Source organism: Notolepis coatsorum, assembly GCF_963971535.1.
Source record: "Notolepis coatsorum genome assembly, chromosome: 10".
In the NCBI taxonomy this organism is placed as follows: domain Eukaryota; kingdom Metazoa; phylum Chordata; class Actinopteri; order Aulopiformes; family Paralepididae; genus Notolepis; species Notolepis coatsorum.
In genome coordinates this window covers 130,520,070-130,546,034 of record NC_140174.1, presented here as the reverse complement: position 1 = coordinate 130,546,034, position 25,965 = coordinate 130,520,070, and the positions used below count along the sequence as shown (strand labels likewise).

The window sequence follows — 25,965 nt, the reverse complement described above, 5'->3', positions numbered from 1 at the left end:
AAGTTGGACTCTCGAGGTCACCTGGGGACACCAGGCCATTGTCCTCGTTGAGTCATCCATCTATAACTCTGATAAATAAACCTGTGTTTACCAAGTCTATATTTGACTATCTACATTCATTGATCGGGTTAATTTCCTCCACACACTTTCTCATGTATATGTACTGTATGTGTCTAGTTCAAGTTCATTATTTGTCAAATACACAACAATGCAGGGGCATTGCAGGTAATGACATTTTTGTGTTTTTCGAGCTCAGACTCAACAGTGCACAATTAAGAAACAACAATGAATATGAGCTATATGGATTTCTATGACCAGCCCTGACTTTTATACTATTTACACTACTGTTGATCTTTGATGCACTTGAATGTGTGTACATCACATTGAGATGATTTGTTTTTCATTTCATCCGTGTGTGTGTGTAGGGGCAAGTTACAGGTTGAAAAAACCCTCAGCGGACTTCCGGTTTGCGACGTTCTGGTGAACAGCCACATGAAAGAGCTCCCGGTCATTGAATATCAGAAAAAGGAAGTAAAACAATTCAAAGCGAAATAAAAAGTGACAATTCAAGGATATAAGAGAGGAGGAAGGAGGAACACGAGAAAAGACGAGAGAAAAGTGACCCCAGAAGAAGTACAAATGAGGGCGCAGGAGATGATTCAGGCTGTCATGACGCAGTGGGAAGCTAGCATGCAGGCTAACACCAAAGCTAAAATGCAAATGGCCCAGGACATACAGGCTAGCACACGGGCTATGGAGTTAGCTAACCAAGCTATCCAAGCTAGCATGCAGGACATCCAGAGCGACATCGATGGACTCGGGGCTAACGTGGCGTTGGACCGCGGCAAGGCCTGGCCGGAGAAGGAGCTGCAAGCTAACATGGAAGTTAAAAACACAGTGAATACGACGCAGCAAGGGATACAAGCTAACCGCAGCCAGGCCTGGCTGGAGAAGGAGCTGCAAGCTAACATGGAAGTTAACACGAGGAATACGACGCAGCAAGGGATACAAGCTAACGTGGTGTTGGACCGCAGCGAGGCCTGGCTGGAGAAGGAGCTGCAAGCTAACATGGAAGCTAACACGAGGAATATGACACAGCAAGTGATACAAGCTAGCGGGACGTTGGACCGCAGCGAGGCCTGGCTGGAGAAGGAGCTGCAAGCTAACATGGAAGTTAACACAAGGAATACGACGCAGCAAGGGATACAAGCTAACGTGGTGTTGGACCCAGTGGAGGTTTCTCTATGACAAAACGTGAAACACAAATTCACTCATAATTCATAATTATTATTAATTTACATATACCTATATATATATATATATATATATATATATATATATATATATATATATATATATATATATATATATATTTTTTTTTTTATTATTATTATTTTTTATTATAAATGTTTTCCTCTGTAAAATGGCCAAAATTGACAGCTCTGAGCAGGCCTGCACTGCAGTAATGCCTGCAGTAATTATTCGTGCAGAATAACTGCACAGGTTGACCCAGGGTTAAATAAATAATAAATAATAGCCAATCAAAATAGGCTATTAATGTCATCTAAGCACGGTCTGTGCATTTAAACTCTTGCCATTGAATGGAGGATTGAATGATTGACAGCCCTTGACATCCAATACACGGAGGTTGAATGATTGGCAGCCTTGCAAATCCAATCAGAGTATGGCTCCTACGACTGCAGCTCTGTAGCTACACGGCTGTTTCTCCCCTCGCGGGATTGATTGATTGATTGAACATTTTATTAACAGAGCACTGAGAGCAGCCACGTTCGAAACCTCTATATTAGTATATCTAACATTTAGCACTTTAATAGCGGGACATTTACTGAGGACCAGCACAACACACATGTGGATATTATGATTTAACAAGTCTATCTGTCCAGGAGGATGACAACATTATTGCAGGTACTGTAAGCATAAGCAGGCAGCCTAGCAGGTTCTAGCTTGGATGCTAATAACTACTAACGTTATCACGCTAGCTTGGATGCTAACTAACGTAATTAAGCTGGTCATGGTTCATGGTGAGCTGTTTGTGTTATAACGAGACAGCAAATTAATGAATGAATGAAAACTTTATTTGGGTGAATCGCTTGAGTGACTGTCTGAGTGACCACCTGTCGGGAGTCGGAGTCCCAAAAATGGAACGTGTGTCACGCATCAACAGAACAATGTTTAGTGGATTTCGACAGCTTCATCCAAGTTTCCAACGCTATAGGTCTATATGACAGGCGTTGTACTCTTAAACAGTAATGTATATTTGTAGATCTGGTATGTCATAAATGTCTGGATGTAGCAGTACTGTCTATATCTCTGTATGTCATATATAGATGTAGCAGTACTGTCTATCAGTATGTCATGTTATGATGAATTGAAAATGGGGGACCCTGATGTAAACAAGACGAAAGTCTTTCTCTGGTCTGCATCCCCTTAACAATTGTGTGTATTGAGCCGTACTGTATTGTACCCATTCTGCAATCTATAAAGTTTTCATTCATTCATTCATTCATTCATTCATTCATTCATTCATTCATTCATTCATTCATTCATTCATTCATTCATTCATTGTCCTTGTGTTACATAAAACCCATCTGTGGCCTCGTGCAGAGGAAGGTGGTAAATACATGTTAAGATATTCCAATGTACAGTTTTGCATACCATTGACTCAGAATGGTCTGTTTTATTGAAATCGTCACAGCAGTATAGTTTGTTTATACTTCAGAAGTATGATATTTAAACATGGTCCCCAAAATGAATGGAAGCGAATGAGGAGCCTGACACCTGGGAGGAATGGGGGTGTTGCAGCGTTGGGGCTGTTTAAAAAATATAATTTAATATATAATATAATAATTTGTGCTTCACCTAAAAATTTGGTCAGCAGCCTCCACTGGTTGGACCGCAGCGAGGCCTGGCTGGAGAAGGAGCTGCAAGCTAACATGGAAGTTAACACGATGAATATAACGCAGCAAGTGATACAAGCTGGTTCGGGAGAGGTGAAATGGACGGCCCCCAGGGGAGGGACGGGGAGACGCTGGATACAACCCGACCGACCAGGACTCGGGCACTGAGGTCGGCCGGACCATCCGCACACGAGATGCAGGCGCGGAGGTCGCCCGGGCCGGCCAAGATGCGAACACGGAGGCCACACACACCAACAGAGATCCGAGCACCGAGATCAACCGGACCAGCCAGAACTTGAATAACGAGGTTACACACACCAAGCGAGACTCGAACACTGAGGTCATACACACCGACCAAGATTCAATACCTTATGCATAATGAGATAGTGAATGGAGGTTATGATTCGAGACACACTGCAGACAACACACAGACCACTGGGAATACAGACAGGGTAAACACATTAGATGGGGAAATTGGGACTTGATTCGGGACATATAATACAAATAACACGTACTAGACTATGACAGGGAACATGGGGAATCACATTCGGAGACCGGACCGGGAGCTCTGGAAATGTACTAACATATGAAAGATAAAAATTCAAATAAAATGTTGGACAATAATAGGGACATTGGAGAATCCCCATTGGGGATATCTATGTCGTTATAGGAGGGGCCCTCTCCAGGAGAGCCTTACCCCTCCAAACCCGCCAACGGGGGTTAAACGGGGTTAAAAATAATTACCTGGGAAGTGCCATTTGTCTTTAGTCTTCTTTTATATTATTTTCTTCTGAGTTATGTTAGAATAGCAGTTGCTTTAAATGTGCACATGGACAAATATGAAGGACAAGAATTCAAAATGTTGGACATGAAGAGAGGCTTGGAGAATCACCTTTGGGGGGTATCTCCGTCTCTGGGGGGGGGGGGCTTCTCCAGTGGGAGGGCTGATCCCCCCACAAACTGCCAATCGGGGAAAGAGTGCTAACCATAATACCATTTATGTTCACTTCATTTTTTCTTATTGTGTTGTTAGTTTCATTTTTCATTTATGCAGTGATGTCGGTGACATGGGAGGTACAGAGGTGGGCAGGCTGGGTTCCGACCAGGGGGAGGGGGGGCCTTGCGTGTTGTGGGATTGGTGTGGGGTTTCCTGGGGCCCTCGGACGCCGTGGCCTGGGCGGGCTGGTCACCGGGCCGGGGGGGCACCAGGCTTGGGGTCGCAGGATCATTGAGGCGTGGTGCTTTGGCCTGCTGCAGGCCTGGGCTTGGGGCTCTCGTGGGCCGGGGGCCTGGCGGTCGGGCGGGGGCGGGTGGGAGCTCTGGGTGCTCGGCTCCGCGCATGGTGGACCAGGATATGGGTGTGTTCTGTTTCTCGGGGAGGAGGGCGGGAGGGAGGGGTGGGGTGCTGGGTGGCATGGGAGGTAGCGGGCGTGGCTCGGTGGGGGGGAGTACCACCCCTCGCCCCTCTACTGGGCCTGGGCCAATCAAATTCAAGGTACCCGTGTCGCTGAGTACTCGGCCCAGCGGGAGACGGCCCTGGGATGTGGGGGAGCCCTGTTTCTGGGGGTGGATGGCGGGAGGGGGGGGGTCCCTCTCATGGAGGTCTGGGAGGCTGAGAGCGGCCGAATTCAAGGGGCCCATGTGGATGTACTGTTGTGTTGTTGATGTCATTGTAGGTATTGTGTAAGTGTTGTTTGTCTATAAATGTTAATAAAAAATTTAAGTTTAAAAAAAAAGAAAAAACCCTCAGCTCTGAACTCGGCAGATCTGCACCTGGCTCGCTGATAACAAACTATCATTACACAAGGGTAAAACAGAGTCCATTCTCTTCGGATCAAATAACAAACTCAGCAAAACCAACGGCTTCTCTGTTACAGTGGGTGATAATATTGTCACAAGGAAAGATGAAATTACATACCTAGGTTCCATCCTAGAGGCAACTCTTTCCTGTGACAAAATGGCATCCAATGTAATAAAAAAAGTCAACCAAAGAACAAGATTCTTGTACCGGATCTCCTCTCTGGTAAACAAGAATACCCTGAAGACTCTAGCACGAGCACTCATTCAAGGGTACTAGGACTATGCTTGCACCTCATGGTACCAAAGCACCTCAAAGGCACTAAAACAAGATTACAAACATCACAAAACAAACTGGTCAGACTACTGCTTCTTAGAATGTTCTATTATGACATCATACTGTGACATCACAAATGTTCTAGAATGTTCTTGACCTTACTCCTAGAACCCACCTCACCCCTGCCCACTTTGACAACGCAGGATGCGTGTATACTTTCGACAACAAATGTTTGTTTCCGCGTTCGAGTTTTGCGTTCTGATTGGCCAGGTCATGTGACATGTGCGCCAATCGTGGGACGGCAAGTTCGGCGCCTATTTCCTGGTCTAACAGCCTGCAAACTACCTAACGCCTAGTTTATCACTAGTTTTCGCAGTTGGTTAAGGATAGAGTTTGGAATCAGGGCAGGCGTTCTATCGCCATGCTCTAAGACAAACTCTAACCTTAACCAACTTCAAAAGAGCGCCTAAGCTTAACCAGTGTAGAAACTTGCGGTCCCACGATTGGGCGTACATGTCACATGACCTGGCCAATCAGAGACGCGGAAACAAACATTTGTTGTCGAAAGTATTCAGGCACCCAGCGTGCAATCTGGAAATAAAATGTTCAATCAATCAATCAATCATGTGGAACGCCCTACCCACAGCTGTAAATAAATGTGAATCCCTATCCACCTTCAAAACTGCTCTCAAAGAGCACATACGGGAGGCTGCAATTCGAAACTGGCTCCCGTATGTACAGTGTACAGTCTCCTCCCCCTCGTATGTATATATTTTCTGTTAGGATCTCTGTAAATGTCCGAACACCCTCCCACCCACCCACCCCCTCCTAATGTACATTTCCCTCCCCCTCGTATGTATATATTTACTGTTAGGAGCTGTTTAACAGTACTGTATATTTGCATATCTTTTGTCACAAATGTAACAGTACTGTATATCTGTATGTCATGTATGTCTTAAATGTCATGATTAGATTAGTTTAGAATGATGATTCTTCTTCTTCTTCTTATTTGAATTTCCGACAGTGTAGACGCATCGTGGCGTATTACTGCCCTCCGCAATTCTTTTGATGGGCTCTTCTTCTTCTTTTCCCGCTGTCTACTGGAACCCGTCATCCCCTATTAGATTAGATTCTTATATATGTATATCTGTATGTCATGTATGTCATATATGTTATGATGAATTGAAAATGGGGGACCCTGATGTAAACAAGACGAAAGTCTTTCTCTGGTCTGCATCCCCTTAACAATTGTGTGTATTGAGCCGTACTGTACCCATTCTGCAATCTGTTCATTAAAAATGTACCAGCACTGGTAAAGCAGCTCTTTTGTTACAGTATGCTGCTGTGAATATAACCGAATCAATGAATGTACTTAGTCAAATATAGACTTGGTTAAACACAGGTTTATTATACCCAAACAGGTACAAGTATACCAAGAGTTACGGCGGATGATTCAATGGAGACACTGGCCTGATGTGTTCCCAGAGAGCTCCCAGAATCCAGTGAGACGTGGAGAGAAAGGGATTGTGGGTAGGATGACCCAGGTATTGGATTGGAGGGGGGCCAGGAGGGGGGAGTTAGAAAGGAGGGGGGATGATGGTATCAGGTGAGAGACAAAAGGTGAATGGGTGGGGGGTTGGAACATGACTTGGAGATTGGGGGGTCATTATTCCACACTGCTCTTGAAGACAGGGTATGTATTTACAGATAATATGAAACTTTGCAGGGGCTGGGGCGCAGTTTCTTCTATTTGAATGTGGTCCTGTCCTACAGAGTTCTGTGTAGCTCAGCAGGTAGAGTGCTTGGCGCTCTGAGCATGGCACTAACACTGCCAGGGTTAGAGGTTTGATTCCCACTTTGGCCATCCATTCTGAAAAATGTATGTGGCCATTCCATTGTAAAGCGTTTTGTGTACTTTATAGTACTACAAAAGTGCTATAGATAAATGCAGTCATCATGATTTGATGTTGAATGTCAGGAAAAGTGAAATACTGTACATGCAAAGGCTCTGATTCCTATACTCCCCTGCAGTGTAACCATGTACTAAAATCAGAAAATCATCTATAGTTACTCATATGAACATCTCTTTGTCATTCAAAAGGAAAAAGGGAGGCTTCACTGATATATATTATGAAAAAGAAAGTTTATTTTTCCATAATAAACACATACAGTACATCATTTACCCAACGTAAAAAGTGCATTATGCATTCAAACTACAGCAAATGTACAGTACAAAAGTTACTGCATACTTACAGTAAATATAAAAAAAATGGTTACAAAAACTGCAGAGTAACCGATTGTGATCCTTGTCACGTCGCTGTGACAAAAGCTTTAAAATCCATTGATGATATGAGTACAACTCATTAACAGCTATGAGCCCAGAGACCCGACAGAGTCCCCGCCTTCTTGTGTTCCTCACAAAGGTGCAAAAACAAAGGTGTAACAGCATTCACGTTACTTACAGTGTTGCAGTGCTATTTCTTGGAAGTGGGGGAGCGTCTCCCCCCCCCCCGTCCCCAATACACCCCCCCCCCCCGCACATAATATGATTGACATTATGTTTCACATATTTTGTACAGCTTCAATAGCGCATATTCCAATTAGTCACGACACCAATCGAACTTTGGTCTTCCACATTTCAAAAGAGCACGTTATGGGCTTGGAACCCCGGCAACCCTATTGGATATACAAATATAATAAAGGTACAGAAGACTCGGTGTACAGATTTAAATATTCTGCTTTTCTTCTCTCTCTCTCTCTCTCTCTCTCTCTCTCTCTCTCTCTCTCTCTCTCTCTCTCTCTCTCTCTCCCTTATAATCTTTTTTATCAAATATGTTCTGGAGGCTTCATCCTGGGTTATGAAGTAAATAACGTATCGCATTGTATATGATTTTGACTGCCCAAAAAAAGTATTTTGTCGCCACTGGCACTTGCAGGGTTTACAAGATGATTCCAAGCTGTGGGGCCGCGACCCACAATGTTGGGAATGACGAGATAAATAACATTATTATCCTAAATGTTATTTTGGAAGATAGCTTGTTGTGTACCGGTATTATCCACCCATTAAAAGCTGTGCAAAGGTAAAAACGAATCAGTTATAAACCGAGAAATGTTCCTGTTCCGTCTTTCAAAGCGTACAGTGAGTGTGTGCCTCTCTAGACGAAGAAAGCGGAAGGCTTTCTTTCTCTCATACGCCATTCATTTATTCACTCACTCGTGTTAATGTGGGGTCCATCAGAAGCTGACTTCCTCACATAACTCATCATCAACAACATCGATAAAAAAAAAGAACTTGAACTTCTAGACCAGTGTTCCTCTGAGAAAGAGCTCTGCTTCGTGAACGTGAGGTAACCCTTTATTTTTACAATCCTCTAGCTTCTAAGGAGAAACGACGTGGTAAACTAGTAATTTTGGAATTACTTATTAACACCTTATTTTCACCTTATTTTCTTCAAGACTCATTTGACTGAGACGAGTCTGTCCGTGTACCACTTGGTGCCAGACAGATACAGGTAACGCGAGTACCAATGGATACCATACCAAATAACACCTTAAAAAAACTAAAAACAAAATAGCCTGTAGAGTTTAGGATGTACAAACGAAGATTTGTTTTTTGATAATTTGCAACGAGGGCAGCGTAGACTCAATCGCGCACGTGTTCAACGCGGAACGAGCGCGTCGTCTATAGCGGCCCGAGTCTACGGGGTCCTGGTCGCTGCCGGTCCCGACGGTGTGAGAGGACCGCGCGGAACCCGACCGTCAAGTCGTGTGCTTGCTCTACGTAATTAATGTGTGGTGTTGAGTCCTCGTTTCAAACCATCGAAAGTCACAAGAGTCGGCGGTGTCCTTCTTAAGGGTTCTAGAATGTCCCCTTTCCCTCTCGTACTGCGGCCGTACACACAACTCTGTGCCTCTGGTCTCACGGGCAAGGCACTTTTGTGTCCATGAATCAAACCAAGGTAGAGGTGGACTGGAATGATGGCTTATACACTTGACACATACAGCACTATGACCCTCCTCGCGGTGAGCAGCAGTAGCAGAAACAAAGTGGCAAAGGTCCTGGAGGGTGTTGACGGACACGACGATGAACACTCCTCACAACAAGGGTTGGCATTTAGATTTTTTTTGCAGGCTCCATTATTTGACATGCCAATCGTCCTTGGCACACACACATTTTCACTTGTTCTCTAAAGACTATAAACCCTTCCTCTCTCCTCTCCGGAATCTGTCTCATCCCCCCCGTCTCCCGGGAGTGGAGGAGGGGCGGAGGTACGGGCGGAGGAGTGCACCTCCATCCTTCCTGTCAGCTCCCGGGCCCCCCTGGCGGCGGCCTCTCGGGGGAGAACCGGTCCCAGCGAGGAGGCCCGGGCCGGGGAGAGGAGGCGGCAGCGGGGCACTCCCAGTCGGAGCCCGGGTCGGGGGACAGGGAGAGGAGCAGGAGGGTGCCGGCGTCCGACGACGAGCAGGCCGAGCACAGGTCCTCCGAGGAGAAGTTGAGGCTGCCCAGCTTGGCCAGCGAGTTGGAGCGCTTGAGTCTGGAGGACACAGTGAGGCCTGCTAGACGCATGCGCGTCTCTATCTCCTGCGCCCGCTGACGCACCAGGCCCGGCGTGCCCCCCCGCACGCTGCGCAGACTGTCGCTGCTGGAGCTCCGCGTCAGGACGGAGCCGTGCGGCGAGGAGGTGGGCGTCCGGCCCCCGGACCCCAGCGAGGCCCCGTTGGTCAGAGGCACCGCCGGTGGCCCCAGCAGGCGGACCTGGCACAGCGTGGAAGACGTGGGGAAGAAGTCCCCGGAGAAGGCGGAGAACTCCTCCGCGCGAACGGAGCTCTCTAGGGGCCGTCGGCAGGAGTGCACGAGCTGGAGAGGGGGGACACCCTCCGGGGGGAGACCAGACAGCCTCTCTAGCCTCTCGGCCCGGCGGCGGACCAGCCCGGACCTCTGGAGCTTCACCAGGGTCTCCTGCTGCTGCTGGTCCGGGGGGTAGCAGCCCCCCCCCGCCGCAGGCGTCCCTTCCTCCAGATCCTCCGTCATCACACGATGGAGCGCTTCGGAGACCTCCGACTTCCTCTCCTCGCGCTTGGCCTCGACCGCCGGCACGTCACGGCCACCCTCGGGGTCCCTCGGCCGCTCCTCGTGGCGGTCGTCGGGCGGCGTCGTAGCGGGTGAGGCGGCACAGTTGGCACGGTCACACAGAGGGCCACAGGGGCGCAGAAACAAGACCGGGGAGCAGAGGCTGTCGGAGGAGGAGGAGGTGGCGGAGGACTCTAGGATGGGAGCGCTGGCTACCTCGATAGTAGGAGGACTGGGGTTAAGGCGAGGCTCAGCGACCAGGGCTGGAGAGCCTACTTTCTTCATGGACTTGTTATCCAGCCAAGACGGTGAAGAAGGCTTGTCTTGATGAGGTTTTAAAGGAACGGTTTCCTAAACAGAAAGGAAAAAGAAGCAGTCAGCGGCAGGGAACAGGGCAATTCCTAAAAGTTTCTCATGAAAAAGAAAAAGCTAGACACTAACTTTGGAAGTTAGGTTATCCAAGCGTGTTGATCTCGTCTAATCATATAATGCAACATAATGTTGGACCCTCCACATGCTTACGTTGAGGTTGTGCAGGGTGTTTAAGTGGTTGTTATTGTTGTTGTTGTTGTTGTTGTTGGAGTTCTCGTTCAGGGTCACCAGGTCCATCCCGTTACTCCCGTCCTTATCCTCTTCGTTCGCTTCTTGCGTAGCTTCCTCTCCGTCGCCCTCTCTCCCTCCTCCTCCTCTTCCTCCAGGCTGCACAAGTGCCTCCATCTCCGCCTCCTCCTTCTGCACCTCCTCCTCATCCTCCTCCTCCACGGTGCTACACTCCAGCCTCAGACGCAGCTCCTCCAGGGGCTCGGGGCCGCAGTGGGGCGGCGGCAGCTGACCCTCGTGGCCGCCCTCGAAGCCCTCGTCGTCCAGCAGGGCGTCGCGCTCCACGTCGTCTATCTCTATGAAGACCTTGTCCATGTTCACCAGCTGGGGGGGGCCGCGCACCGGCGTGGACGGCTCGCTGGTGTCCAGGGCCGAGTCGGACAGCCTGCGGAAGTAGTAGTTGTTGTAGGCGGGGTCGACGTCCAGCCGGACCGCTCGGCAGGGGGGCGCGGGGGGGCACGTCGCTCCCTTGTCGCACGGCGGTGCCGCCTCCTCGCGGCAGGGGGACGACGCGCCGGGCTCCGGGGTCGGGTGGTCAGCCTCCTCATCTCCCTCACAGTCTGGGCCTGGACGCCACAGCTTGTTGTGACGCTGTTTACTGGAAACATACATAAGGTGGGGGGGGGGGGGGTTGGGTTGGGGGGGGGGGTGAGCACAGGGGTCATAACATAAACCAACTGAGGTATGACACTTCATTGCAGCACGGTTTGATACAAAAAGGATGCATGTCTTTACGTGCACGTTAATATTCCCAATAACAACACATTTCTCTGTTAACACATTGGCCGCCATGCATTGTACCCATCTTTTGGCCCAGTCTGCCAGCGCTGTAAGCCTATGGAGATGTTTAGCCTCTTTGCAGGGCTATAACTGTTTTAATATTATAGCTATATCGACATTACTATGGCCCATTCAACATCGGGTATCTATCGTTCCGGATGTGGGAACGTTATATTTTGTCATTCATACATTGTCGTGTTAATACCGTCGTGAATATAAGTATGTTTTTAAGGTTTTCTGCAGTAATTCCTAAAACGCAAGTTATAGGCCCGACACATATGATAGATTATCGATTGGCGTTTCTTTCCTATACACGCTATATTAAAAAATTCAAATGTATATGATCGGTATACATTATGCTTCATCATGCGTGAAGGAAAGGGGGGGGGGGGTCGTTTATAATTCCTTGATCGTCAGTAACGGCTTTATTTAGTATGGGTTGATACGTCGATCAGACTGATTGCAAAACAAAGAAATGGACAATCAAGCTGAAAATAACGTTAGATTCTTCTTACCGTTCGCCGATGAGACTGAAGGAAAAATATTCCAATTATTTGACGTCGATCTGCTAGATCCATTTCCCGTTTGTATGACGCAATAAATGCCGAAATCATATTGATTATTGCATTTAGAAAGCGATCCCAATGCACTCGAGTGTGTATCTAGACCCACGTTACAATATATCTCTGGCGGAGGAATTTCCCTGATGCACCGAGCGCCACTTCCGGAGTGGCGTGGAGTGTAACTCGCCCGGAATCCACCAGGGGGCGGTATTGAGGCGTTGCAATATCAGACCAGGGTCCAGCTGCATCCCGGAGGGAGGCTGGATGAATTATGAATGCCATGGCGAAAAAATTAAATATTGATCCCAAAAACGAGTTCCCTCGTTGTTGGCGCACAACGATTGGCGGGCAATAACGAGTATACTCGTTGTTGGCGCACAAAGTGTTAAGGTCCTTAAGATAGGATAATGGGGGTGCTCCAGTAGCACACCATGTTACCGCGCTGCGTCGCGGGACTCCGTCGATTCCCGGACTCGCCGTCATTTGCCGAATGTCTCCCCCTGCTCTCTCTCCCATTTCACCCTACAACTGTCGGTCATGCTTGACCAGAAAAGCGATAAACGCTAAAAAAAAAAGCAAAAAAAAAAAAAAAGATAGGATAATGTGTTTACATGCCTCAATAATGTCATGACTAATATGAGCATATATGGGCAATCATATTCCTGTTTCCCCAATGAGCTTATCCTGGCTGTTATAAAGAGGATATGACTTTCACATGTGCAAACAAAAAGATGAAAGACTTGCGTAGGAATATCAATGTGCATGTAAACACGCTCAATGTCGATTAGGTTTCCATATTTATACCATGGTATTCCATTACATCATCACCACGTACATCTTGGTAGGAAAACAACAGGTAACAAACAACAGGTAATAATTGTAAATTTTTGATTAATTGAAAATGGAGGACCCTTATGTAAACAAGGCTGAAGTCTATTTCTGGTCTTCATCCTCTTAGCAGTTGTTGTATTGAGCCGTACTGTATTGTACCCATTCTGCAATCTGTTAATAAGGTTTTCAATCAATCACATTACTAATTAAATGACAACCATAGCCAATGAGCAGTCCATGGTACCATTTTGGAAGGAAACACGTGAATACCACGAATGACCAAAAACAAATAAACTACGGCTACAGACAAACACAGAGCTAGCAGTGGGGGTGGAGGGGGGTCTGTACCTGGCATCCAGGATGCCCTCGTACTCCGCCAGCTGTCTCATGAAGCCCGCGTTGGGTCGCGTCACGCTCCTCTTCTGCTTGACGAAGTCATAGGCCTTCTCTAGCGACCAGCCGTACTCCTTCATGGCGTAGGCGACGACGGTGGAGGCCGACCTGCTGACGCCCATCTTACAGTGGACCAGACACTTGGAGTGGCTCCTCCTGTTTGGGAGGGAATCCACAGGAGGAACGTTACACGGTGGAGAATAGGCTGGTTTTAAACACGGTTAAATTTGTCAGGAACACTGTCTTTTCGTCTCAACCTGTTTTCCAATACAAACTAATTGTTAGATGCAGTCAGGTTCATTCTTATTTTACTAGGTCAGCCGATGAAGGACAGATTATGTTACCACGTCCAAAATCAAACGCTTTAAAGAGGACGGTTGTTTATCGTGCCATCAATCATTGGAATAACTGTCCACTGAACATAAGTAAATTGAATAGCAAAGTGTCTTTCAAGTACCACCTAAGAATGCACTACTTAAATATGTGAGCAAATACTGTTCACGTTTGGGAGTGTAGGAATGTAATAATGAAATATTTACTCATGAATGTAATAACTTTTTTTTTTTAAATATTCATGTCTACCCATGAATGTAATAACCTTTTCTGAAAATATTCTGATGTTTATAAAGATGTCTACAATGGGGGAGCTCCAGTAGCTCACCGCGTACCTCGAACGCTATTTCGGCGTCGGGGACAACCGTGCGCGTCACGGATCTGGGGTAGCGAGTTCGACTCCCGGACAAGCCGTACTTTCTCAGAGTGTCTTTCCCCCCATCTATACCCCCATTCAACCTGTTTCTGTCGGTCATACTTGACCAGAAAAAGCGATAAACGCGAAAAAAAACCAGCTGACTGGTCAAAGTAAAAAAAAAAAGATGTCTACAATGTTTTACTGTTTTTAGATTATCATTGTTAATTAAGTGAATTGTGATTGTCATAATGTATCTCATGTATTGCTGTTTTGTGTTTTGTGTTGTCTTTCTGTGTGGACCGCAGGAAGACTAGCTCGCCACTTAGGTGGCAGCTAATGGGGATCCTTTTAAACAATAAACAATAAACGTGATCCTCAAACTGGTTTGAGCCACAAAAAACGGAATAATTTCAGGTAATTAACTAATTAATCATTTCAGGTAATTAACATTACATATCTCTTGTCGTGGAATTAACACAACATTATGAATACTTTTCACAATAAATAAAATAAGAATTTGTTCTTACTTGCTTGCCTGGGTAAATAAAGGTAAAAAAAATAATAAACCGATACCGATAATTTTCGATATCACATTTGTATGGCAATATCAGCCGATAATATCGGACATCCCTAGTCACGACTGGTTTGAGTCACGACTGGTTTGAGTCACAACTGGTTTGAGTCAAGACTGGTATGAGTCAAGACTGGTTTGTTTCTTTTGTACAATAATGCTGTATATACCGTATGTATATATGTATTATTACCGCATATATCTATCCACATCTGTCTGTTCAGACGGCACTCACTTTGCTTTAACGATGAAGTTGTACGTCTCATTCCAGTGAGCCAGCAGGTCGGTAGCCTCCTCGTCGTAGACCCGGATGTTCTGATAACTGAACGTGCCGGGGAAGAAGTTGTCTATCTCCCTGGTGACGTTGAGGATGTAGCCCACCCTGGGAAGGACGTTAATTCATTACAAAAAAAACATTCTTACTCGCACAAATCATTGACAATAATGTAGCTTGCTCTGTCGTTTTCAGTCAAATTGACCTATCTCAAACCCCCCACCCTCTTTTCCTTGATCCTCCAAACACAACTCGTCGTTTTGGGGAGTGGCGGTTGTGATTGGAGGAGCAAGAAAAGAGGGCGGGGTTTGAGATAGGTCGAAATATATTTTATGCTAATTCTGTCTACACTTTTTGCACTGCTTTTATTCTGTCTATTTTTAATACTCTACCTACACTTTATGCATACATTTTTTTTGCATTGGCACTTTATGCATTTCTATGCAAAATGTTTATTATACTGTATATATATATATAGAGAGAGAGAGAGAGAGAGAGAAAGAGAGAGAGAGAGAGAGAGAGAGAGAGAGAGAGAGAGAGAGAGAGAGAGAGAGAGAGAGAGAGAGAGAGAGAGAGAGAGAGAGAGAGAGAGAGAGAGAGATTTTAATGACAGAAATCTACTACAATCTTTCCGGGAGGTTTTAATATAAATTCTCTGCTCATTTTATGCCTGTCTATAATTATGCAAATTGTATGCTCATTTTATGTTGTGTCTACATCACTGCTGTGAAGCACTTTGGGCTGCAATTATTGTAAGAAAGGTGCTATACAAATAACGTTTATTATTATTATTACTTATCTATTCCTAATATCAGCCACATTCCGTTGAATATGAAGTAACCTGTGTTTATATTTTGAATTCATGAATAAGACACATGGTTATGGTTAACAAAAATATATTGAGTTCTAAAATAACAGCCAGACCCCTCCCCCCAAAAAATACAAACAAACATACAAAGCAAACATGGTAAATGGTAAATGGACTGCATTCATGTAGCACTTTTATCCAAAGCACTTTACAATTTATGCCTCACATTCACCCATTTGACCATGCAAGGTGCCAACCTGTTCATCGGGAGCAGTTAGGGGTTAAGTGTCTTGCTCAAGGACACTTCGACACACTGCCAAGAGGAGTGGGAATCGAACTGGGAACCTTCTGATTACCAGACGACCGCTGTACCTTCTGAGCCACTGTCGCCCCGCAACATACATGCAAATGAGCCATTACGACATCTGACTGAAAAGGATAGAATGTGCCACATATATAAATGGTAAATGGTGCATTCATATAGTTCTTTTATCCAAAGCGTTTTACCATTTGTTCCTCACATTTTACCCAATCACTCACACATTCACACATCGATGGCAGAGGCAATCATGCAAGGTGCCAACCTGCACATCGGGAACAATTAGGGGTTAAGTGTCTTGCTCAAGGACACTTTGATATGTTGCCCCGGGAGGAGTGGGAATCGAACCGGGAACCTCCGGATTACCAGATGACTGCTCTACCTCCCGAGCCACTGTTGCCCCGGATATATGTCTTGAAGAGGTTCTCTTGACTCATCAACGACTGTAATAACTTACCCTGTGTCGCGAAGTTCCTCCAAATTAGAGGCATTCCATTCAGATCCCTGCAAACAAAATGAGGGGAAAGCGCTGTTTATGTTGGGCTAATATTTCCTCTCCGCCTCCACACGATCCAAGAACAACATCATTTCACAAGCGGTGATGTTAAATCAACGGCCCGACTTTCATCGGGGTAAATGAGAGAGAATCCCATCTTTTAACAGAAATCAACAGCGTGAAACGGGTAGAGACGGGGGGAGAGGTGACCCACCAGATAGAGGTGGTCAAAGATGAGCGTGGCCTTATCCATCTGACCCAGGATCAGCAGCATCTCGTTGTCAATGAACTCTTTGTATTCGTTCAGGTCACAGTTCATATGCTGCTCCAGCTCTGTGCGGATCTGAGGAGGAGAGATCTGCCTTTAGAAACGCCAACGTTGCCGGCATATGGCGGGCGCGCGTGTCAAATGTCAGTACGCAAACCACACACGCACTCCCAATAACCTCCCTGTGAGGTGACGTGTATCGTGTGCCGTGTTTTGTGAAATGTAAATAAGGTGATGCATACAAAACGAGTCGACCTAAAATAGCCTCAGCCCTTTAGGAAATGTATAAGAATCAACAGGTTTGCTATATTATTGTGCAAGGTTGAATAAACATGGAAAAACACAATGACAATGACACTATGTAACAACCCATCATCTACATACACTGCACACACACATCCACATGCACACACTCACTTTAAACAAACACTCACCTTACCACTCACTTTAGACACTTTAACACACTTTATATTTATCTATTATTAAAGAGATTTGCACCACATTCAATACCTCATTTGCACCCTACCCCAAATTTTGTACCTCTGCATTCTACCTCACTGGTACTCATTTTACTCTGTATTGTATATTGTATATATGTATATTGACTTTACCTACTGTTGAATGCCGATGGGTTGTCTCTATCTATCTCAGGTCACTTACTCGAGATATAACCCTGTGGCCGCCCGATATCCCCCAGCGAGGTGCTAAACTCGCTAAGTTCTCGGGTCAATTACTATTTCTATCACGCTTACTTCATAGTCACTAGTTAGTTATATCCAGTTGATATGAAATATAAGCATAGAAGAGTTGTTAACCTCTTCTTTGTTTGTAATAAACCGAATGTATGTCTGGGAGAACTCTTTTTCCTATAATAATAATAATATTATTATTGTTGTGAAGGGCCAGATTAAACCGAATATATATATTTATTTATATATATATATTTAATTGTATTTGTATATTCTCTAATATTCCCTGATATCCCTTGTATATTCCTTGTACAATATGCATTGAATATCCATTCTAGCCTACTGAACATCCCATAATAGTCTCCATTCTACTATTGGTCGAGACCTTGGTGCCAGGCTGCCATACCCCTCAGACCCAGTTCAAACGTACCGCTCGACATGTACGAACAAGTCCTAGTTCCGCGTAGGAATTTGGCTACCGCACCACTAATGGGACTATTTGTTCATAGTGCGTATATATACTGCGCTACTAAAGTAGGACTTTCTTTTCAGTCCAGTTTCTTACCCTCCAATAGAGTCACAGACGTAAAGCCTCCCCGCGATGCCACGTGTGGGAGTAAGGCCAAGTTCGGCCTACCATCGGTATTGAGACATCGTGTATATTAATATTTGAATAGTCATATTTGGCACTATATCGTCGAGTTGGACGTAGTCTATTAAGCTAATAATAGTCTGTTAATATATAGTGCTTCGTGCGGTGAGAATACTACCGTAGTCAGTACCCCATCGTTTCGGGCAGAGAACTGGCTGCTTACCCAGGGTGGTTGACCCTATGTGAAGCTGCACCCGAGGAGCCCCAGAGCCGACGAGCGAGTGGACCTGTATACCGGATTATTCTACCGACGACAGCCCGCCTTCCCAGGCACGGATTATGCTTTGGATACTTTGATTATTCTATGGATAAAGACCCCCGACACTACCGTGTGTTGGAACCCCCCCCCCTGGAGAGGACGCAAGGTGAGGAGACGCTCTGCAAGACGAGGTCTCTCCACATCTCTCCCCCGTGGACCGGAGAGAGCCGGCCCACAAAGAGTCCACCTGCTTTCATCTGTGGTCCAAGGATCGCCGGCGCATTGAACGGCACTACAGTGGGTTCTCCTGGGATACCCTTGGCCGGACGAGGCAGCTGGATTCTACCCCCCCCCCCTCTCCTACTCCTGTCGGCTTACAAGCGACCGGATTAACCCCCTCTAGTGTATCCAGCCTATAATCATTAAAGTATCATTGCTGTTATTCCTTAACTATTCCAGGTCGTATATTTACCACCTGCGCCTTCAGAGATTGGACATTATCTATTGATATACCGACGAATACTCCTTGCCATAAAAGTGCATACTATTTCAATTCATAAATGTAATTAAGTGATTAAGTGCTTATTCTACACACCATCGCTGTGTAGGAAATAAAGACCTGTTTCTAATTCGTACATTTGTGTTGGATCCGTTTCATCTACGTGAGAGTGTTCATGATAATATATTTATGCCGTGTACTGGGTGGCCGAATATTAAGTACAAAGGTAGTGGTAGTAAGTATCATATCTAGTAATACAGTCAGGGAATTGTACCCCTCAGTTACAATTGGTCCTTCGAGCCGGAGGGTAATTAGTGTAATATTAATATAGTGTTATTAATATTGAAATGGCCTATGATGAACACTCCACGAAACGATCCTCCTAACCAACGCCCGCAGCGCGAACGACGGCTCCCTCAGTACTTAGAGGCTTACGCTGTCAGTCAACAACCTAGTCTTCTACTAACAGTAAACGCGGTAAAACTAGAAAGTAAAAGTATGTCTAACCCCAACGCCCAGACTACCCCGACCATAGAGGCCCCTACGGGCTCTAATGTAACTGACCAAGTTCACGGTGGGGACCAGTGGGAACCAGACATGACTTCACACCCCGCCAGTACTGAAGAAGTAGTCCCCGATGAGTCCCGGGAGGAATACAACGCTACCGAGAGAGAACTCGGCACGGAAGAAGACGGGGAGAGCACCGTGGAGATAGAGCTCCAAGGCTCCGCAAGGAGTACCCCGAGGGAAGGCTCCCCTATACAACCGCCTTCTCCCAGCGAGGCAGAGAGGACCCTACAGCAGGCATTCCTCGTCAGCCTGAAAGCCTCTACTGAACGCGATAGACTCCAGGGTGAACGCGATCGATTGCAGATACAGCAACGGAGCGAAGAAGAGCACATACGCCTGGAAATAAGACGCATTCAGATGGAAGAGAATGTGGCCCGAGACCGAGCAGACAGCCAGCGAGCAGCTGCTGGTGCTCTACGGGACGCAGAGCGCGACAGACAGCAAGCGCAACTAATAGAACAGCTGATCAGACGGACAACACCCTCTCCCTCCGCCAGAGGCTCCAGGAACTCGTCTAGACACACCTCCAGGGCGGCATCCCCTAGCCGAGTAAACAACCCTGAACTTGACCAACAGACGAGGTCTATACCCCCCACAGACCACCTCCCCCCACCGGTCCAAGCGAGACCTAGCAACCGGGAAGGAGCAGCATATCCTGTGGAGAGGCTAAACCAGAGACTACAAGCACTGGATGACCTAACTGAAGACGAAGAGGAAGAGGAGGAGAACCGCGCCCGAAGACAGCACAGTACTCTACCGGACCAGGAGGTCCGGTACAGCCCAGGCTATACTCCCGCGGAGCTGCGCTACAGACCCCCGACTCTATACACGGGTGAGCACGACGCACGACCCGCACCGAGGAACAGCACCTGGACAAGCGGGCCATGGTACACTGCCGGTACCAGCCCATACCAAGGAGCGGGAGGAGACTCGCCTAGGAGGCCTCTCCCCCAACGCTCGCCGATGTATCCACAGTCAGCGTCATACATTGGCACGCCTATGGTACCCGACTTCACCCAAGAGAACCGGGCCCAGTATACAGAACTCCGCATGTGTCTGGAGACCATGTTGGTGGATGTATTGGATGAACGCCACAAATACGCCATCCTACTGCAGCACTTAAAGGTGCCCCGCGCACATAATATAGCGCTCGCCTACGCGACTTCCACCACCCCATACACAGCAGCGCTGGTAGCATTGGACCAGAGGTATGGGCGCATATGGGATTACGTGATCCAGGAGATCCGACACATCGACCGCTTACCCCCAGCAATAGACAATCGAGCACTGGACGACCTGTCCATCAGAGTGCAGTCCCTGGTAGGGATGTTGGGAGCGCAAAGAGAGAAGGGGAAGTATGAACTTTACGCCAACTCAAATGTGGAAAGGATCCTGGAGAAGCTGCCGCCCGCTCGTCAGGAGCGCTTTAGGCGGCAGAGGGACCACAGAGACCCGAATGGCCCCGAACCGAACCTCCTCGATCTAGCAGACTTCCTGGCGAGAGAAGTCAGCAGCCTACGGCTAGATACATTCGGACGGAGCACCCCTGGCTCCAGAGAAGGAACCAGACGACTAAATGATGGAAGAAGATCGGTGACTGTGATGCACCAATCGGAGTCAGTACCGAGCAGCAGGAGCCACAGTACCCCCTCCAGAACGGAGAAGTGGAAGATAGTGTGCCCCTACTGTGAGAAAGAACACTGGCTAGCGCAATGTGACTCCTTCCCCAAGCTGAACGCGGAGGAAGCAGGTCAATGGATAAAGTCCAACAAGCGCTGTTTTCGCTGTGCGCGCTCACACATGGCAGCCGAATGCCGCTTAAAGAAAAGGTGCACCAAGTGCGATGGAGCCCATCTGGACATACTTCACGACAGTAACAGACGGCGCCCTTCACCTGCACCATCCAGCCGCAAAGCGAGCGTCATGTACATCGATCCCGCCAGCAGCAGTGGAGCCCGAGTACTCCTAAAAGTAGTGCGTGTGACACTAAGCTACCAGAATAAAGTCCTGGACACTTACGCCGTCCTCGATGACGGGTCAGAGAAGACCCTGCTGCTCGCCTCCGCTGCGGCCCAGCTAGGGCTGCGGGGAAGCGAAACCCAAATGACAATTCGGACAATAAGACGAGATTTGAAGACGATAAAGGGCGAGAATGTCTCATTCTCTATCGCAGCAAGCGGCCAGCCTGAGCGACGGTACCAGATTGCAGACGCTTTCACCAGCCAAGAAATAGGACTGTCGCGGTACACATACCCCGTCGCCAAGCTGATGGAGAAATATGCACATCTGCGCAAGTTACCGATCCCGCTCATAGACAATGCTATGCCGACCCTGTTGATAGGCTCCGACCATGCAGACCTCATTGTCCCGATAGACCGGGTTCATACCGGACCCCGAGGCTGTCCTGCAGCAGTCGAGACCCGTTTGGGATGGACTCTCCAAGGCCCGCTCGCCAAATCTCTCAACCGAAGTACAGCCACTAGATGTCTCCACTCCCGAGTCACAGAGGGAGAAACCGCACTCCTGCAACACGTAGAGCGGCTATGGAGCTTGGAACAAATGCCCTTTAAGAATGGAAAGAAAGACATTCGCTCTAAAGATGACATTTACGCCATTCACCTCCTCGAGACAGGGACCAAGAGAGTCCCGGTCAACGGCGTGTTGAGATACGCCACGCCACTCCTGCGGCGAGAAGGAATGCCTACTTTCCACGCCAAGACAGACGCCATAGAACGGTACCTGCTGAACACGGAGCGGCGCTTAGCCAAGAACCCCGCCCAAGAGAGTGTATACCGCGCTGAGATTGAGAAGCTCATCACAGCGGGACACGTCACAAAGATGGACATTAAAGAGGCTGACCAGACCACTGAATCGTGGTACGTGCCCCACCACAAGGTCCATCACAACGGTAAAGACTGCATAGTATTTAACTGCAGCTACCAGATCGGATCCCAAAATCTGAATAAAGAGTTACTGCCCGGTCCCACACTCGGCCCCTCCCTACTCGGCGTTCTACTCCGCTTCCGCCAGGAAAAGGTGGCCATCAGCGGGGACATTAAAGGAATGTTCCTGCAGGTGAGATTAGTAGAGGCGGACAAGCCCCTGTTACGGTTCCTATGGAGAGAGAAGCCAGGAGATGAGCACCCAGCCATCTACCAATGGGAAGTCCTCCCCTTCGGAACGACGTGCAGCCCCTGCTGTGCGACATTTGCACTACAGAAACATGTAGCAGAGGACCCAGCAGCGGACGGAGAGATCTACACAGCATTTGTCCTCGCCCGCTCGAGAATAGCCCCACGCAAGCAACAATCTATCCCACGTCTAGAGCTCTGCGCAGCCCTAGCCGGAGCGCACCTAGCCACGCTCATCCAACGTGAGCTCACCATACCGGTGTCTAGAACAATCCTGTGGTCAGATTCCACGACAGTACTCGCCTGGATCAAATCGGACTCATGCAAGTACAAAGTCTTCGTGGGAGTCAGAGTCACCGAGATTCAAGACTTAACCGAAGAGTTAACCGGAGAAACAGAGTGGCGCTACGTTGATACAAAACAGAACCCAGCTGACGTCATCACCCGGGGGATGCCCCTGGATGACCTCACCCGTCGCAATGTCTACAGTGACGGCCCCGCATTCCTAAGACTCCCCGGAAGGACAGTGGCCCATGCCTATCCCGAGGGAAGCAAGTCCAGAGGAGGTGGAAATTAAGAAGTCTGTGTTCTGTGGATTGAGCACCGTAGCCTCCACCGACCCTAACATAAACGATTGCACGTCCATAGAGAGTGCACAACAAAGAACATTCCTGCGGTACCACCCGGAGTGCAAGTCCCCCGCTGATATGTCAGCAGCTAACTACGAGGAAGCAGAATTGCTTCTACTGCAGCGAGCCCAGAGAGACTCGTTCCCCGATGAATTGGCCTGTCTACAGGGAGGAAAGCCCGTCCCATCCGACAGCAGATTAATTCACCTGGCCCCCGAGAGCGACGCTCACACCCTCATCAGAGTGGGTGGTCGCCTACGCAGAGCCCCCAATCTACCGGATGACATTAAATACCCGATCGTATTGAACAGCCGACACAAGGTCACAGAGCTGATTATAAAGAAATACGATGAGGATGTACATCACGCAGGAGCAGAAAGAGTCTTCGCGGAAATCAGACGTCGTTACTGGATCCTACAAGGAAGAGAGGCGGTACGACGCTTCCAACGAACATGTCTAGACTGCCGCAAGTGGCGCGCGCAGCCCAGCATACCAAGGATGGCTGACCTTCCTCCATGTCGCCTCCGAATCGGTGACAAGCCATTCCACTCAACGGGTATGGACTGCTTTGGCCCGCTGCACATAAGGAAAGGAAGACCGTCTACCCTATTGTCCGATCATGGGACAAACTTTAAAGGCGGCGAAAGAGAGCTGAGAGAGAGCTTCCAAGCTATGGGCCCAGAACTTAAGACCCACCTCGCTCCAGCACAGGTTGATTTCCAATTCAACCCCCCAAACGCACCCCACTTCGGTGGCACTTGGGAACGAGAAGTGCGCTCCATAAAGACAGCCCTGTACGCAGTACTTGGGGCCCAGACTGTGGCAGAAGAAGTCCTAATGACAGTCCTCACGGAGATTGAGGGAGTACTTAACTCGAAGCCCCTCGGATATGTCTCCAGTGATGTGGCAGATATCGACCCAGTTACCCCCAACACACTCCTGATGGGGCGGCTAGATCCCACATTACCCCAGACAATGTACCGGCCTGAAGAAGCGAACGGCCGACGAATGTGGAGGTACAGCCAAGTATTAGCCGACAAGTTTTGGAACAGTTTCCTACTGCACTACCTACCGTCTCTACAGACCCGCCAGAAGTGGGTAAAGGAGAGAGACAATTTGACAGAAGGAACAGTCGTCATGATTATTGATCAATCACTGCCCAGAGCTATGTGGCCGGCCGGCCGCGTAAGCAAAGTGATCACCGGTGCCGACGGCAAGGTCCGAGCAGCTGAAGTGCTCGTCCAGGGTCGCACTTACACCCGTCCCGTGGCAAGGCTCATAGAACTGCCTCGACTCCCAGACACAATCGATGATGACCATGACCCTACAACCCTATGACTTTGTGAAGTTGACTGACCCCTACAGCAAACCCTTATGTGTAAATAGACAACGCGATTAATCTGTCTCCGTTTAACTGATTAGGTCTGGGACCTATTCAGGGGGTGGCTGTTGTGAAGGGCCAGATTAAACCGAATATATATATTTATTTATATATATATATTTAATTGTATTTGTATATTCTCTAATATTCCCTGATATCCCTTGTATATTCCTTGTACAATATGCATTGAATATCCATTCTAGCCTACTGAACATCCCATAATAGTCTCCATTCTACTATTGGTCGAGACCTTGGTGCCAGGCTGCCATACCCCTCAGACCCAGTTCAAACGTACCGCTCGACATGTACGAACAAGTCCTAGTTCCGCGTAGGAATTTGGCTACCGCACCACTAATGGGACTATTTGTTCATAGTGCGTATATATACTGCGCTACTAAAGTAGGACTTTCTTTTCAGTCCAGTTTCTTACCCTCCAATAGAGTCACAGACGTAAAGCCTCCCCGCGATGCCACGTGTGGGAGTAAGGCCAAGTTCGGCCTACCATCGGTATTGAGACATCGTGTATATTAATATTTGAATAGTCATATTTGGCACTATATCGTCGAGTTGGACGTAGTCTATTAAGCTAATAATAGTCTGTTAATATATAGTGCTTCGTGCGGTGAGAATACTACCGTAGTCAGTACCCCATCGTTTCGGGCAGAGAACTGGCTGCTTACCCAGGGTGGTTGACCCTATGTGAAGCTGCACCCGAGGAGCCCCAGAGCCGACGAGCGAGTGGACCTGTATACCGGATTATTCTACCGACGACAGCCCGCCTTCCCAGGCACGGATTATGCTTTGGATACTTTGATTATTCTATGGATAAAGACCCCCGACACTACCGTGTGTTGGAACCCCCCCCCCTGGAGAGGACGCAAGGTGAGGAGACGCTCTGCAAGACGAGGTCTCTCCACATCTCTCCCCCGTGGACCGGAGAGAGCCGGCCCACAAAGAGTCCACCTGCTTTCATCTGTGGTCCAAGGATCGCCGGCGCATTGAACGGCACTACAGTGGGTTCTCCTGGGATACCCTTGGCCGGACGAGGCAGCTGGATTCTACCCCCCCCCCCTCCTACTCCTGTCGGCTTACAAGCGACCGGATTAACCCCCTCTAGTGTATCCAGCCTATAATCATTAAAGTATCATTGCTGTTATTCCTTAACTATTCCAGGTCGTATATTTACCACCTGCGCCTTCAGAGATTGGACATTATCTATTGATATACCGACGAATACTCCTTGCCATAAAAGTGCATACTATTTCAATTCATAAATGTAATTAAGTGATTAAGTGCTTATTCTACACACCATCGCTGTGTAGGAAATAAAGACCTGTTTCTAATTCGTACATTTGTGTTGGATCCGTTTCATCTACGTGAGAGTGTTCATGATAATATATTTATGCCGTGTACTGGGTGGCCGAATATTAAGTACAAAGGTAGTGGTAGTAAGTATCATATCTAGTAATACAGTCAGGGAATTGTACCCCTCAGTTACAATTATCATTATCATCATTATTATCATCATTTTACGAAAGGCCGGTAATGCTAATCATTT

General features: G+C 47.6%; 1 protein-coding gene across 2 annotated transcripts in view; it reads right to left on the bottom strand.

Moving 5' to 3' along the window:
• Nucleotides 1-7,757: 7,757 nt before the first annotated feature.
• The window catches only part of ssh1a (slingshot protein phosphatase 1a), a 142,041-nt gene continuing 123,833 nt past the window's right edge, over nucleotides 7,758-25,965 (bottom strand). For both annotated transcript variants that reach the window (XM_084322420.1, XM_084322421.1), the window contains 6 exons: nucleotides 16,604-16,732; nucleotides 16,351-16,397; nucleotides 14,728-14,874; nucleotides 13,186-13,386; nucleotides 10,586-11,261; nucleotides 7,758-10,414 (listed from right to left, as the gene is read on the bottom strand). In XM_084322420.1, coding sequence (XP_084178546.1) covers nucleotides 9,296-10,414; nucleotides 10,586-11,261; nucleotides 13,186-13,386; nucleotides 14,728-14,874; nucleotides 16,351-16,397; nucleotides 16,604-16,732 — 2,319 coding nt within the window. In that variant the 3' untranslated portion in view covers nucleotides 7,758-9,295. The remainder of the gene's footprint in view (nucleotides 10,415-10,585; nucleotides 11,262-13,185; nucleotides 13,387-14,727; nucleotides 14,875-16,350; nucleotides 16,398-16,603; nucleotides 16,733-25,965) is intronic.